The sequence below is a fragment of the Lacerta agilis genome, chromosome 13, assembly GCF_009819535.1.
Source record: "Lacerta agilis isolate rLacAgi1 chromosome 13, rLacAgi1.pri, whole genome shotgun sequence".
Taxonomy (NCBI): Eukaryota; Metazoa; Chordata; class Lepidosauria; order Squamata; family Lacertidae; genus Lacerta; species Lacerta agilis.
In genome coordinates this window covers 28,502,017-28,517,017 of record NC_046324.1, presented here as the reverse complement: position 1 = coordinate 28,517,017, position 15,001 = coordinate 28,502,017, and the positions used below count along the sequence as shown (strand labels likewise).

General features: G+C 48.7%; 1 protein-coding gene across 1 annotated transcript; it reads left to right on the top strand.

Annotated features, from left to right (window-relative positions):
* Positions 1-627: 627 nt before the first annotated feature.
* Positions 628-9,930, top strand: AQP8 (aquaporin 8). The gene is made up of 5 exons (XM_033167797.1): positions 628-1,079; positions 3,741-3,867; positions 5,089-5,303; positions 7,453-7,587; positions 9,128-9,930. The coding sequence occupies exons 1-5, from the start codon at positions 829-831 to the stop codon at positions 9,168-9,170; spliced, it is 771 nt and encodes a 256-aa protein (XP_033023688.1). The 5' UTR covers positions 628-828; the 3' UTR covers positions 9,171-9,930.
* The last annotated feature ends 5,071 nt before the right edge of the window (positions 9,931-15,001 follow it).

Sequence of the window (15,001 nt, the reverse complement as noted above, 5' to 3'; positions counted from 1 at the left end):
CTGCTCATCCTCCATGGCTTCAGTGTGCATGTGTGAATCTGATAGCCTTGGGAAGTGTAGTTCAGTGACAGAGACCCTGCTTTTTATGCAGAAGGTCACAAGTTCATTCCCTGATGGCATCTCCAGGTAGAATTGGGACTGTCCCCTGCCTGAAACCCTGGACAGCAGCTGCCAGTCAGGGTTGACAATCCTGAGCCAGGTGGAACAGTGGTCTGTCTCCGAATAAGACAGAAACATGAGGACTGGAATCTTGATTTTCATTTAGGGGAAGGGTTGTACCAGGCAGAGCCTCTGCTTTGCGTGCAGAAGATGTCAGCTTTAATAGCTGCTAATGGTATCTCCAGGTAGGAATGTCCCCTGCCTGCCTGTACAGTTTCTTCCTATCAATGCAGACAATTCTGAGCTCAATGGATCAAGGGGCGGACATGATAGAAAGCAACTCCTCTTGCTCATTTCCCCAAACTCTGGCTTGGCTGCTCTGAAGAAACGGAATGCAGGGCCAGATGGACCTCGGCCTTATCAATTGAGGCAATTGTTGTGCCCTTTTATTAAGAGGAGGGTGACTAAGTTTCCTTCTCCTTTGCGGGAGGCCAGCTCTCCTGTGCGGTGGGAGCAAGAGAGGAAACAATGGGGATGCAGCCTTGCCAAGTCCTTGCCCCGAGTCCAGAACAGAGCGCCCCATGGGAACGGCACATGCAGTGGCATTTGGATTAAAGTCTTCATTGTGTCACATACCAGGGTCAACCTCCGTTCAGCTGACCTGGGAGGGCTCACCAGGTGCTGGCTGGTCACCAAAGCCTGGCTCTTGTCTTCCAGATTTGCGCAAGCATGACAGACGTGGAATTTGGCCGGATGTCCGTCAAGGAGATGGAGATGGAGGGCAAAAGCAGCCCCCCGCAGCCTCACTGGTTTGAGCAGTACGTCCAGCCTTGCATCGGAGAGCTGGTGGGGTCGGCCTTCTTCATCTTCATTGGCTGTGCATCGGTCATCGAGAACACGGATGGCACTGGGAGGCTGCAGCCGGCATTGGCGCATGGACTGGCCTTGGGGCTCACCATTGCAGTTTTGGGGAACATCAGGTGAAGGAAAGGGGGGGCGTGGACTTGCAGCAGGGGGAGAGGGGCAGGAACAGGACTCTTGGTTTCTCTCAGTTCCCAGGAAAAGTGGCTGTTCCTGCAAAGGCTTCTGGGAGTTTTTTTTTATAAGGCTTAGGCATCTCCAGCCAGACCTTTTTTGGGGTGGGGTGGGGAGAGAAAGGAAGGGTGGGTGGAAGTGTCAATTTCTGTTTCTCCTTTTTCCAATCTTAACGTCAGTTCTCCACATTTCCTTATCAGTTTGCAGTTTAAAAAGCAAACCTCATGACAATTCATCAGCATTTTAGGGCAAATTTATCCGAATATTTGCATGCAATTTTGCCTAATGCAAAAGTGGTTTCCTGTCATATAATGCATTTTTCATGTCACTTTCCGTCGTGCATTTCTGAACACACATTGCTAGCCTGGAGAAATGCATTGCAAAATCCAGAGAGGAGTAAAAAAATTTGAAGGGTCGCTGTGCTTCTGTTCATATAATGTTTCACAAAGTGAGAATTAGGTGGCTTCACCCTTAAATGTGAGCTGAGCTGAATGTCTCGCCCCTTTGGGAACCTGAGCCTGCCAGTGATAGGACAGTTCTGTTCTTACTTCTATGTCCTGAGATGGCAGCAGGGATGGTGTTCCTCCTTCCCCTGCCTCCCTTCCAGGCGAAGCTTAACTGAAAAGGGCCAAGACAGATCTCTCAGGGGGTTGCAGACTCTGACGTGGAAAGCCATCCCTCAGCAAACAACTTCTGGCTGTGGGATGGAAGGAATACGGGGGCAGATGTCCAGTTGGGATCTACTACTGGCATATCTCTGGGTGATTCTCAGTAGATCAGCAAGAGTTTCCAACACAGGAACATAGAAAGCTGTCTTATACAGGGTCAGATCCCTTGGTCCATCTAGCTTAGCGCTGTCAACACTGACTGGTAGTGTCTCTCCAGGTTTTCAAGCTGGGTTCTCTCCCAGCTCTACCTGGAGATGCCAGGATTGAACCCGGGACTTCTGCCTACAAAGCAGGGGCTCTGTGTCCCTTCCCCTTTAACGGCTCACAATCACTGAACAGCAGCAGCAATGAAAGGCAGCTAAAATGAAGAAAGAGAGAGGGAGAATGGACTTTTGTGTGAAACTCTGTGAACTCAATACAGTTCCGACACTGAAAGCATATCCTTAGGGTCCAGAATGTGCTCAGAGGCATCCTTTAAAAGAAGAAGAAGATGCTCAACCCTGCCTCCAAGGTCTTAAGCAGAGGAGAGGAAGTGTTGCCTATCAGGCAAGCTTGAGATGGTTGAGTACCGATGAATCCCAATAGGAGGCCAGGAGCTAATTTGGAAGGGTCTGTGGTCACCTCCGAATCTGATTGAGGTGAGGCTGCATTCTGGAATGGGGACAGTCATATTGCAAATGTCTCCAATTCGAACTCCAGCTCCCCAGCTGGAATGGCAGTAGGGTGACTGGTCCAAAAAGGGTTAATCTTTTTGCCTCTTGACGCAAGGGACATTTGCCCTTAAAACTTTGTTCTCCTTGATTAATGGAGTAAACAAGTCACTTTTGATGAGCCTCCTATGCTGCCATCTCTAGGGCTGCCATCTGTCTGGATTTTCCCGGACATGACCAGGATTTCAAAGGCAGAATTGACATCTGGGGGGAATTTTCAAAAGGTGGCATTTTGTCCTGGATCTTAGGCAAGTCAATAATAATAATTTTAAAAATCACTTTTTGGCATTTTGGGGGGAAATCCAATGCTCAATAACTTTGGGGTTTGTCTTTAAAAAGCTCAATCATTTTCTGGTGTGTGTCCCCCAAAAAGTTTTTACTTTTTGAAATATGGCAACCCTAAACCCTAGTCATCTGTAGTTTACGATCTGTTTCTTCTTCCCTCTTTATCTGCTTGCCGGTAACATCAGTGGAGAAGTAACTTAGTGCAGAAGTGATTCTTGGGCCTCACAGCAGGGGAGGTGAAAGCTCAGGTTATAAACTGTTCATGTCCTCTCAGAAGTAACTGCTGGTGATGAAAATGTTATGTGCAGAATGCGCTGTGATCTCAGAGGAGCAAAGGTTGTGTGTGTCCATTGGGCCCTTCTCAGCACACATTCTAGCCTGTGAATATCCTTCTTAAACTGTGGTGCCCAGAGCTAGATGCAGGATTTCAAATGGGGTCTGACCAAGACAGAATAGAGTGGTACTATTACTTCCCTTGATCTGGACACCAAATATCCTTGGGCACAGCATGAGTTTGTTTTTTTTGCTGCTGCAGCAGACTGGTAAGCTTGTTGTCTACTAAGACCCCTAGGTCTTTTTTACATGGACTGCTGTCAAGCCAGGCATCCCTCCCCCCTATATTTGTGCATCTGTCTGTGCAGTAGGGTAGAATACACCAGGGGTCAGCAAACTTTTTCAGCAGGGGGCTGGTCCACGGTCCCTCAGACCTTGTTGGGGGCCAGACTATATTGGGGGGGGGGGGGAATGAACGAATTCCTATGGCCCACAAATAACCCAGAGATGCATTTTAAATAAAATGACACATTCTACTCATGTACAAACATACTGATTCTCGGCGATTGGGCCGGATCTGGCTCCTGAGCCTTAGTTTGCCTACCCATGGAGTACACTATTCTTTCCCAGGAACCCTCTAACAAGGCTCTCTCTCCTCTCCTCCCTACAGTGGTGGCCATTATAACCCTGCGGTCTCCCTCGGGGCCTGGCTTGTGGGTGGGCTGAACATGGTGATGGTGATTCCTTACTGGATCTCCCAGTTGTGCGGTGGGCTCATCGGAGCCGGGCTGGCCAAGGTATGATCGGTGATGGGGATGGATGGACCGGGGTGGTGGGGAGGACAGCATATGTCAATGGGTGTGTGTGAAGGTTTGCTTCTTGGAATGGCATGGCATTGCCATAATCAGAGGCGGCAGCAGATGGCAGGTCTCTGTCATTCTCCCAAGCGTGCCCCACTGAAAAATGCCCAAAGCACATCAATTATGATATCTGTTAATGCAACAGGATCTGGGGTGGTGTGTGCTTAGGACTCACAGCTAAAGATGGAAGGACCCTTCAGTTTTGGTTCTTCCACTTTCTCATTTTCTGAGTCTGAGGTTCCGTTTTGCAGATTTCTGCAGCAATTTGTGAATTTCTTTTTTTTCCCCTTAGAAAAATTGTCATGAAAATGCATCAGCAATTGCTTGCAAATTTCTCCTTATAAACACATTTTTAATGCGGTTTTGACACACATTTTTGCAAGTAGTATAATGCATGCTTTTGTATGTTATTTTCACCAATGTATTAGCTTCTATGCATTCTTTCCCCTAATGTGTGCAGTTTTGTAAGGTTGCCATATCTTGAAGAGCAAAAAAGAGGACAGCCTGAGCTGCTGCCAGCCTGAGCCGGGCAATGAGGCACATGGGTGCAGGTGCATGGGACCGCTGCTGCGCCTACATGCCTGTTTCCCCAGCTTGGGCTGGCAGTGGCCATGGCGTGCAGAGCAGCCTGCGCCCAAGTCCAACCCCAAGCCCACGCCACCCACACCCGAGCCTAAGCCCAAGTTGCCTGTGCCTGCACCTGCGCCCACTCCCGCCCCAAACCTGTGCAGCCTCAGCCCTGCCAAAACAATACAATTTTTTTTTTAAAAAAAATCAAAACCCCCAAACCCGGACATTTCCTTTAATATGTGAAAATCCCCCCCAAGGCGGTCATATTGGCCCCCCAAAAGAGGGCATGTCTTGGATTTCCCAGACAAATGGCAACCCTAAGTTTTGCAAACATCAGAACTGCATTGCAGCATTTGGGTCGGTGCATCTTTGGAATGATGGTTCTGTGTTTCATTTCTCATGTTATTTGCCCCACTGTCAAAGGACTTCCAGTGGCAACGGTGTGTAAAACAACCAAGTGTTCTTAGAGACATGATGGGACTCAAATGTGTGTGTGTGTTGGGAGGGGGGACCCCAAGATGTCCACATCTGCTTTTGTATCCCTTGTGCATCTGAAATTAAATTTGCAAGCCTCTAAATCTGTTGCAGGTGATGACGGTCTGGGAAAGGTACGACAATGCCACTGGGGCGGCGTTCACCTCCATCACCTCGGATGACCAAATCCCTGCAGCTCTGGTGGGTGAGATTGTGATGACCATGTTCCTGGTCATGACGGTCTGCATGGGGGCCATCAACGAGAAGACCAAGACCCCCCTGGCTCCTTTCTGTATCGGCTTCACCGTGACGGCGGACATCCTCGCAGGGTGAGTTTGGCTGGCATTCCTGCAAAAGTCCATGGTGGGTCAAGATGGGGAGGGGAAATGGAACAGGCTGGTTGACATTGTCTACTGTGTGCTCTCTGTCTGGGCTCATGGCAGAAAGACAGGGCAAGTGCTTTGAGTGCAAGTGGGGTGCCAGATAGGGCTGCAGGACATCTTCGTTTGAAGAAGAGTTTGGATTTGATATCCCGCTTTATCACTACTGTTATGTACTGAGCTGAACCCTAGAACAATAGGATCCAGAATGCAGAAGCCTGATTGGTCCGAGAACAATAGGATCCAGAATGCAGCAGTCTGACTGGTCCACAGGAGCCACCCAATCCAGCTCCAGGTGGAAGTGAATCAGCAACCTGATTGGCCTACAGGAGTAGCCCGGAATTAGCCAATCACGTGGGGCCCATTGTGCAAATAATGTATATATAGCAGACGTTTTTGGGAAAGACTCATTCCTTGCTACTATCAGCTGAATAAAGAGCATGAAATTCACACTTGACTCCGAGTATATTTCACTGGTGACGAGGATGGGATCCCGCTGAGCTGACCACCACACACTGCACCACAGCACCGCCACCTGCTGCACCGCTGCAGGTGCACCGTGTATCCAGACTTCAGCTTCGGGACCCAAAGAATGCAGAATGGCAACCAACAGCAGCTTCTCGTCGTTCAACCCAGCATCAGGAGACTGGGAAGGGTACACCACCCGTTTCACCTTCCTCCCAGAAGCTAAAGGGATCACCAACAACGCCAAGAAGAGGGCGACATTCCTCAGAGTCTGCAGAGACGTTCGAAATTGCCCGGGCTTTCCTTGCGCCCGAAGATGTCGCTACCATTTCTTATGAAACAATAATGGAACGGCTAAAGGAGTCTCAAAGCGGCTAACATTCTCCTTTCCCTTCCTCCCCCACAACAAACACTCTGTGAGGTGGGTGGGGCTGAGAGACTTCCAAGAAGTGTGACTAGCCCAAGGTCACCCAGCAGCTGCATGTGGAGGAGCGGAGACGCGAACCCAGTTCCCCAGACTACGAGTCCACCGCTCTTAACCACTACACCACACTGGCTCCATATTAGAAAGGGAGCTGATGTAATTCACCCCTCCCAGACTAATACACAGACTGGAACGTAATTATCCTCCGGATTTCACAATACTCTGAATTTTGAGATCCAATTCTCCTCTGAAAAGAACATACCAAAATGCATTTGTTTGTTTTTTTATAAAAAAAGCATCAGATTGATTCATCACCGAAATATTGGCTTGAGAATGAGCTGTAAGGTGTGTTTGGATAGATTCAGCCCATGGTTTCCTCAACCTGCATTTCATTGCTCACATTCCTTGCAAAGACACTTAGGGTTGGATCCCAGGGAGCTGTTCCTGGCTGATAATGCGGAAAGCTATCAGCAAGGGCTATGCTCTCCCTCCACTGTCAGAGGCAGGATCCTGCTCAGTCCTAGTTGCTGGGACTTGCACTCTGGCCCTGCTTACGGGCTTCCCATTGGGGCATCTGCTTGACCGCTGTAAGAATGGGGTTGTTGGACTAGATCCACCCCCCACCCCCGGTTTGATCCAGCAGCCAGGCTCTTCTTATGGAACCTCCAGGTCCAGAGGCAGTCTACCTTGATTCCAAGGTTCTTAGGAGTATTTGGCCACTGTGAAAGCAGGAGGCTGGACTAGACGGGACTGTTTTGGCCTGATCCACCAGGGCTCCTTACGCACTTTTGTGTTCTCACGCCAGCCTCAGTGTTCTGTGCCACTGTCCTTCATGCGAATCCTGACAGCCAGCAGCAGATTGCCTGTTGGGTCTCCTTGCCTTGCTTGCATCCGCTAACCAAAACGGAGAGTTATCAAGGCAAAAAAGGTTATTCAGCCACCAGCGCCTGCTCTCCCCCCCCCCACTTTAGTGAGAGATGAGGCTTTTGCTTAAACACTGAGAAGGGCTGCAGTTCCCCCGTCACATACAGTTGCTAGAAGATGGCAAGGAGCTCTCGCACCCGGCCCTGAAATGTGCCCCCCTCCTGGGAAACGGCAGCTCTGCTTTCATTGGCGCTGATGAGCAGAGGCTTTTGGATATATTATGGGATGTTTGCTCAGCACTGACCTTTGATACATGGCTGCTCCTTTTCTTTATCTGCCATGCAGGGGAGGTGTTTCAGGAGGCTGCATGAACCCAGCCAGAGCGTTTGGTCCTGCACTGGTCGCCAACTACTGGGACTACCACTGGGTGTACTGGGTTGGCCCGATGGTGGCCGGACTCCTTGTTGGTGCATTGATAAGGTAGGTAGATGCAGGGAGGTTCACTTCCCAAAGTGAGGGGGTGGTGGTAACGTGAGTGGATGGAAAGGTCTTGTGTTGAGACTGGAGTGCAGGTTAATAACAACAACAACAACAACAACAACAACAACAACAACAACAACAACAGCATTTATATCCCACCTTTTTTTCTCCAAGGAGCTCAAGGTGGAGTGTATGGTTCTCCCCCTCCTCATTTAATCCCCACAACAACTCTGTGAGGTAGGCTAGGCTGAGAGGCGGTGACTGGCCCACGGTCACACCCAGTGAGTTTCATGCCAGAATGGTGATTTGAACCCTGGGTTGGATCTACACATAGGAAAAAAAACACATGCTATAAATAAGTCAGAAATTAAATCTGCCCCCCCCCCAAAAAAACCTATGTAAAAAATCACATAGAACATTTGTTTGCTCTCTGGCACCATCTGGTGTTGCATGTTTATAACACATTCAAAGTGTTGGTTTTTTGACTAATGTAGCTGAATCCCTACTTTCCCACCCTGTTCTGATTATACCACACTGGCTCTCTCTCACAGGGCTTGGGGCCTCTGAATCAATGTCACTCATTGGGGGCCACGTCATTTGTGCCACCCATGATTACACTGGACTGCTGAGTTCCGTTCTACAATCATCATGCAGCCCAGCCACCCCCAACCTGGTGCCCTTCAGATTTATTTTATTTTATTTATAAACATACTTATGAAATGCTCTGATTTTTGTTAAAACAAAAACAAAAAACAGAGCAGTTTGCCGTTCTGCAATTCTACGTAAAACCATACAATAAATATCATATAAAAAGTTTAAATGGGAAAATTAGCCAGCTGTTATGGAAAGATGTATTCTTAGTTGTCTGCTGATGCCTGATAGAAAAGTTTTCAGTAGGCATTTAGAAGTTGAAACTGTTGCTGAACTGAAACTCCCATCAGGCCCATGAGGCAAAGCCAAAGCAATGCTTCTGAATGTCAGTTGCTGGGAACCACACGAGGGGAGGGTGCTCTGTGTTCAAATCCTGCTTGCTGGTTTCCCCTAGGTATCTGGTTGGCCACTGTGAGAACAAAAGGCTGGACTAGATGGGCCCCTTTGGAGGGGGAGACCCCCTGGCTTCTTCTCTGCCTCTTGACCCCCCCCCCCCGCCTCCACTTCTGCTTCTGATTTTGGACTGCTCTCTGCCACAGACTCTTCCTGCTCACTAAACCATTACCTCTTCTGTTTCCGACATCTCCTCCTCCTCTCAGTCTGCTACCTCTTCTCCCTCTGTCCACTCATCATCATCCCACCACCAACCCCCTGGTTCTGAGCCTTCTTCCCCTGGGGGTTCCCTTGGGGGTTCCCCAGCTGGTCCGTCCCACCGCTCCTCTGCATCCAGTCAGCCCACGACATTGGGCCACTGACCTGATCCAGCAGGCTGTTCTTAGATTCTTATATGAAGAGTCACCCATCCTTTCCAGCTGCTATAAATGGAGAGCCTAGGAATGCCCCCCCCCAATGTCCTGATTCTAACTGGTTCATCCTTTTGTTCCTTCAGGACCCTGATTGGGGACAAGAAAACCCGCATCTTCCTGAAATGAGCATCCTCTGAGCAGGCTCCAGCGCTGGGCAGCACAACATCAACAGACCGCTGCTCCAGAGCTCTCCAACAATCCTCCACTTCTCAACCTCTGCTTCCCTGTTTCCTTCGTGGCCAAAGTCTTGGGTGGCCCCCACCTGGAAGAGACAGGCAGGCTCCTGGACCGTTCTGTTGAGTGCTGCTCTCTACTATTTAAAGCAAGGGGGCTCCTTCTCCCCATGCATTGCTGCTAGGGAAACCAAAGTGGAGAGAGAGCGCCGCTGCTGTTGGGCTCAGGGCCTGCATCGGCCGGCCACAGTGAGACCAGGATGATAGGCTAGGTGGCCCCTTTTGGCCTGACCCAGGAGCTGGGCACTTCTTACGGTCATGTTCTCAACGCTTTTAGGATATTGGACACAGACACCATCAGTGCCCTCATTGATCCAGAGGGCGGCTCTCCCCTGGGCAAGTTCCACTGGAATAGCCTGTGATAGCTAGGAATTTGCAGGCCCAGCTCACCCTCATTCCACTGGGGCTTGCACAAGGCCTCGTGTAAATTGATCAGTGCGAATTTTAGTATGAATTTCCCCCACTGTACACATTTTCGGGAAGCAATTTCCCCATATATAATACGTTTTGGTGTGTGCTGTTTTCACTGTAATATAGCATATGCATTATTGTATACACTGCAGAACAGCACTGCAAAATTCAGAGAGGTGCAAATTTCAAAGGATAGTTGAATCTGCCCATTTTGGTGTCTCTCTGTTTCTCCAGTCTTAAATTCACATCTTCGCATTTCCAAATCAATCTGCATGTTTATATATATATATATATATATATATATATATATATATATATATATATATATATATATATATATATATATAAAGTCCTCATGAAAATTCACCAGCGTTTTAGTGTGAAATTCTCCTAACGAGCATGTTTGTATACAGTTTTGCTTAATGTAAACATATTTGCAGAGCGGTTTCCCCCAATGCAGTGCATTTTTGTATGTTGTTTCCCCTGTTATATGCATCCCTATGCACACTTTACTCAAGCATATTGCTTTATTGATGATTTGCTAATTATTTCATACGATTTATGTTGTATTTGTGATGTTCCAGTATGTTTTATTATTGTTATTGTTGTTGTTGTTGTTTGTAAGCCGTTTTGAGTTTCATTTGAATGAAATACAACAATTCAGATTGAATCAAGTGTATGCCTTTTTGTACACATGACTTGGCTGGAGAGCTGGCTTGCAAAAATTTGGAGAAGTGCAAATTTCAAAGGATGGCTGCGTTTCTGTTCACATCTTGTTTTGCAAAGTACGAATTAGGTTAAGTTTGCTTTTTAAATGGAAACTGAGTCAAAGTTCTCTCCCGTCCCTACGCAAGAGAACTATGGATGCATCAGGATGCCCTGGCGGTCAGGATGTTGAGAGAGAGGGAGAAATCTCTTCTAAGCTTTCCTCCGCAAGGGACTCAGGCTCTCCACTTCCTTGGAGGGAAGATCACATTTGTGCAGGACGCAACAGGGAACACTTTCCCCAGAGACCTGTCTCTTTCTCTCTCTGTCCTTCCCCAAAGCACTTCACCCCTCCCTCCATGCTAGTTGCCAAGAGCTGCTCAAAGACAGCAGCTGTAAGCCTAATAAGGTGAATCAAAGCAGAGCCCAAGACGTGCAGGTTATAAATCATTCTCAGTGACAGTGCTAATTGATTTCCGAAATCCAGGGAGTGGGGAGAGAGACCATTGCAAAGCAGGCACTGATGGAGAAATCTGGATTTGCAACAGCCTGATAGAAGGGAGCAGCAGCCCCACCACCCCAGCCCTCCTCGTGGGTCATTCTGCAACCTGGCTTTCTGTGGGTTGTTGTTTCCAGTGTTGCACACTTGCCTCACAGATGGGGGTGGAGAAATACCCCCCTCCCCCCGCCAAAAATGAGCCAGTCCTCAGAACCATTTAAGGTGCAATGATTGAATCCTTCAATGGGGCAGGGGAAGATCTGGGGGTTCGTGTTGCCCTGAAATTGTGCCACTTTCTGAGGGGCAAGCTCTGAGCCCTCGTTCCAGTTGTCTGGTGGCTGATGATGGTTGCTCCCAGTTTACGCCTCTAAAATTACACAACTGCCTGAGAGGCATCGGTCTGACAGGTCCAGCTTCTCCGAGTAAAGAGATGGAGGGTGAGGAAAGACTTCAGCAGCTGAATGGCCAACCGGCTGTTTAAAGGCATGAGAGGCCCTAGCTGCAATGGTGGGCACATAGAAAACCCTAGGCTGCTTATCAAAGAGGAGAGTGGACTTCTGATATGGGCAGAGGCACTTTTCTGCTCCAAGCCTGAGATATATGTAGTCAGTTCCTGACTCCCAGGCATGGGGTGGTTGGTCATGGTTTGTATACGGCAAGTTAAAAGCATTCTGTTCATGCTTAAAGGCACTCTTTGAGATGACCATCATTTTCCGTTGTATTCAAAACATATGCCCTGGCTCTACCCTTGCTGAATTTTTTATATATATACAGGAAACTTGCATCTTACGCTTATTTTACTTACACAATCACTGCTTTGTGTGGGTGTGGGGGAAATAAATCAACAAATGAAGGAGGAAACCCCCTCCCCATTTACCTGTACTTGTAAACCACTTTGAAGCCTGAATAAATAAATAAATGCAGTCCAGAAATGCACATCCTGTTCATGTCTTCCAAACAAATGCAGAGCGAGTTCACCTAAGCAGCTGAGTTTCTTTGAATAAGCAAAAGGGGGAAAGTGAGGGGGGGGTGCGTGCAGCTTTAAGACTGCCTGGGGTGGAATTACCCAGATTTCATTCACACAGAAAATGCCTTTTTGGGGGGGGGGGGAATGTTCTGATCAAATGGAAGGTGCCCAGGACCAAGACATTTCTTCCATTAAAAAAAAAATCTGCCTGCATTTACCTGCCCATTTCTTCCAATCAATGCATTTTTGCCTAGCCTAAACATTTTTCCCCAAAACCATTTCCCCAAATGTAGTGTAGTTTTACACACCGTTTTCACGAGCTTATGCATTTCTTTGCACGAGTTTTGTTTGGAGAACCGTTTCACAAAGTTCAAAGTGCTAATCTCAAAGCACGGCTCTGTCTCCGTTTGCTTACCGGTGAATTACGAAGGTTTGCCCTAAAATGCAATGCGAGCACATTTCTTTCCCTACCCAGAATCTCAACACTGCCAAGGGGCGAGGGCACACCTAAGACCCGCCTATAATCACCTAGAGGGAGAGAGCTAATGAGTTGTCTCATGAGGAGGTGACTTTTCATCTACACTAGCTAATAGATAGGTTTGTTTCCTTAATGGTCTTTGACAGTCTTGGACGGCTGCTGGCAACTGGCTATGGAAAATATCCTGCCTGACTGGGGCAGAAACAGCCTGGCAGCTGGGATGAAGCCAGAAAGAGCATCTGGTTGGAAAGAAGGGGCCCGGGATCAGTGAGGGAATCTAGAGAAAAGCTTTTTGGAGGGTTGTGTTTTTTTAATATATATATATATATATGAGTTACATATGACAGCAAACACTGCGTGTCCATGTGTCTCACTTCCCGTGTCTGTGTGTGTCTCAGCTCCTTCCCCCTGCTCAATTTGGATTTGCATTAGCCCACAGATCATAGCAAGAGGTCTTCTCTCTGTCTCTCTTCTTGGGGAAACACACCCCAGAAAAGTCTGCTGCTCCTGGGGTTGTTTATTGCTTGAGACAGGGCCAGCCCACCCATCAGGCAAGGTGAGGCGAATGCCTCAGGCGGCAGGATTCATAGTGGCAGCAGATCCCAATGTAGATCTATGTGAGGGGGAAATGAGATCCATGTGATCCATGTGTGGGTAATTAATTAACAAAAGAATCAGCCAGATGCTCGGATTCAAAAACACGGGGCTCTGCTCACATTCCAGTGGGAGAGAGCCCCCAGGAAAGTTTAAAACAGTCACAGAGTTTAAGCAGCAATATAGCATGGGAATATAAGTTGCTAGACCCTTTTTTATATCCCATTTAGTCCACCTACAGGATGCGGGTAGCGCTGCGGTCTAAACCACTGAGCCTAGGGCTTGCTGATCAGAAGGTTGGCGGTTCAAATCATCGTGACGGGGGTGAGCTCCCATTGCTTGGTCCCTGCTCCTGCCAACCTAGCAGTTTGAAAGCACGTCAAAGTGCAAGTAGATAAATAGGTACCGCTCCAGCGGGAAGGTAAATGGTGTTTCCGTGTGCTGCTCTGGTTCGCCAGAAGCAGCTTAGTCATGCTGGCCACATGACCCGGAAGCTGTCTGCGGACAAATGCCAGCTCCCTTGGCCAGTAATGTGAGATGAGCGCCGTAAACCCAGAGTGGTCCGCGACTGGACTTAACGGTCAAGAGTCCCTTTACCTTTACTCCTTTTTATATCCCATTTAGTCTGCCTACAGTGCTTTCCTCCCTCTCTACCCCTCTGGGGAAACAGCCCCATCATGTTTTTGACCATGAGACCAGGTGTCCAGGGCTCTTTCAACACTACCCATGCCTGAAGCAAGATTTGAACTCGGGGCAGCACAGGATAGCCTGCCTTTGCCACACTCAAGGTCCAGCTGGCTTCCAACATATGTGCAAGAACCAGTCCACACACAGAGAAGAGGTCCTGCCATTAGGTGGATGGGGCAGCTTGTCTCAGGCAGCGGACTATGTTATCTCATTCAAGGCAGAAAACTGGTCAGCTCTGTTTCCTGAGATACGAATTCATGTGGATTTCCTGCTCCAGGCAGAGAGATAAACCTCTCCCCCTCTCTCTCCCTCTCCCCTCTCTCTCCCCATCCCTCTCTCTTTCCCCATAGGGCTCCCCCCCTCCTGACCCCATGCCCCTCTGTTCCACAGCTGAGGACAGCACTGAGGCCACCAGCTCAACCATCTGCACATCTGACGCCGTGAAGGCAGGACGTTCCCCTAGATGTTATTGCCGCAACCTCTCCAAACTGGCATTGCAGCAGTCTGCGTGCTTTTTCGTGTGCACAAAAACGCTTTCTCGTCCACTTGACCAAATTCATTAATGTGGCCTTTCAACTCCTCCTCCTCCTCCTCCCACCCCTTACTTGTCAGGTTGAGGGGGATCCCGGAGGGAGCGTGGCTAGAATCCGAGTCTTTTTGGCATGGTATTTTTAAAAGCATCACCATGGCAACGCATCCTGCTCGCTAGCATCTTCCCACAGCGTGTCCTTGTTGCTGGAAAGGGTTGCCCCCCATCTCCCTCGCAAAGGAATGGCTCTCGGTTTCTTAACAGGTAGCCCCAGACTAGGATTGCAAAGAAATGAGAGGGACAAAGAAACTTGTCCCTAGGCAGAGTTCACCCTTTCAATGCTCTCAAAGCAAACAAGATTGCCCCCAGCACAACAGACCTTTAAGACCCCTGAAGGTCAGCGCTGAACAGACTCCAGGCTTCTTGGGTCTACTTTGTTTTTTAAACTAGAACCTCAAGACCCACCGATCAGGTGCAAAAGTTATCATGAAAGAGCAGGGAATTGTTTTCAGGGCCAGCTGAGCATTCACTGCCTTCACACAGAAGTCCGCTCTTGGAAACCTGGCTGCATTTCAGCAGTGTGGTGTAGTGGTTAAAGTGTCGGCCTAGAACCTGGAGAGCAGGGTCCCAATTCCCCCACTTGGCCAATGAAGCTGATGTCGGGGGGGGGGGGGCAGCCACTGTCTCTCTTTCAGTCTGTGTCAGGGACTGGACTGGGGGGGGGGGGCAAGACTGCAGAGGAATGGTGGAGACAGCCCCCCCTCCTCCTGAAGCTTCCAGAGAAGAGGAAGGCAGCATTGAATTGCAGCAGTGGTTTGAGGATGGACACAGCTCAGAGACAGGCGAACAGAAGA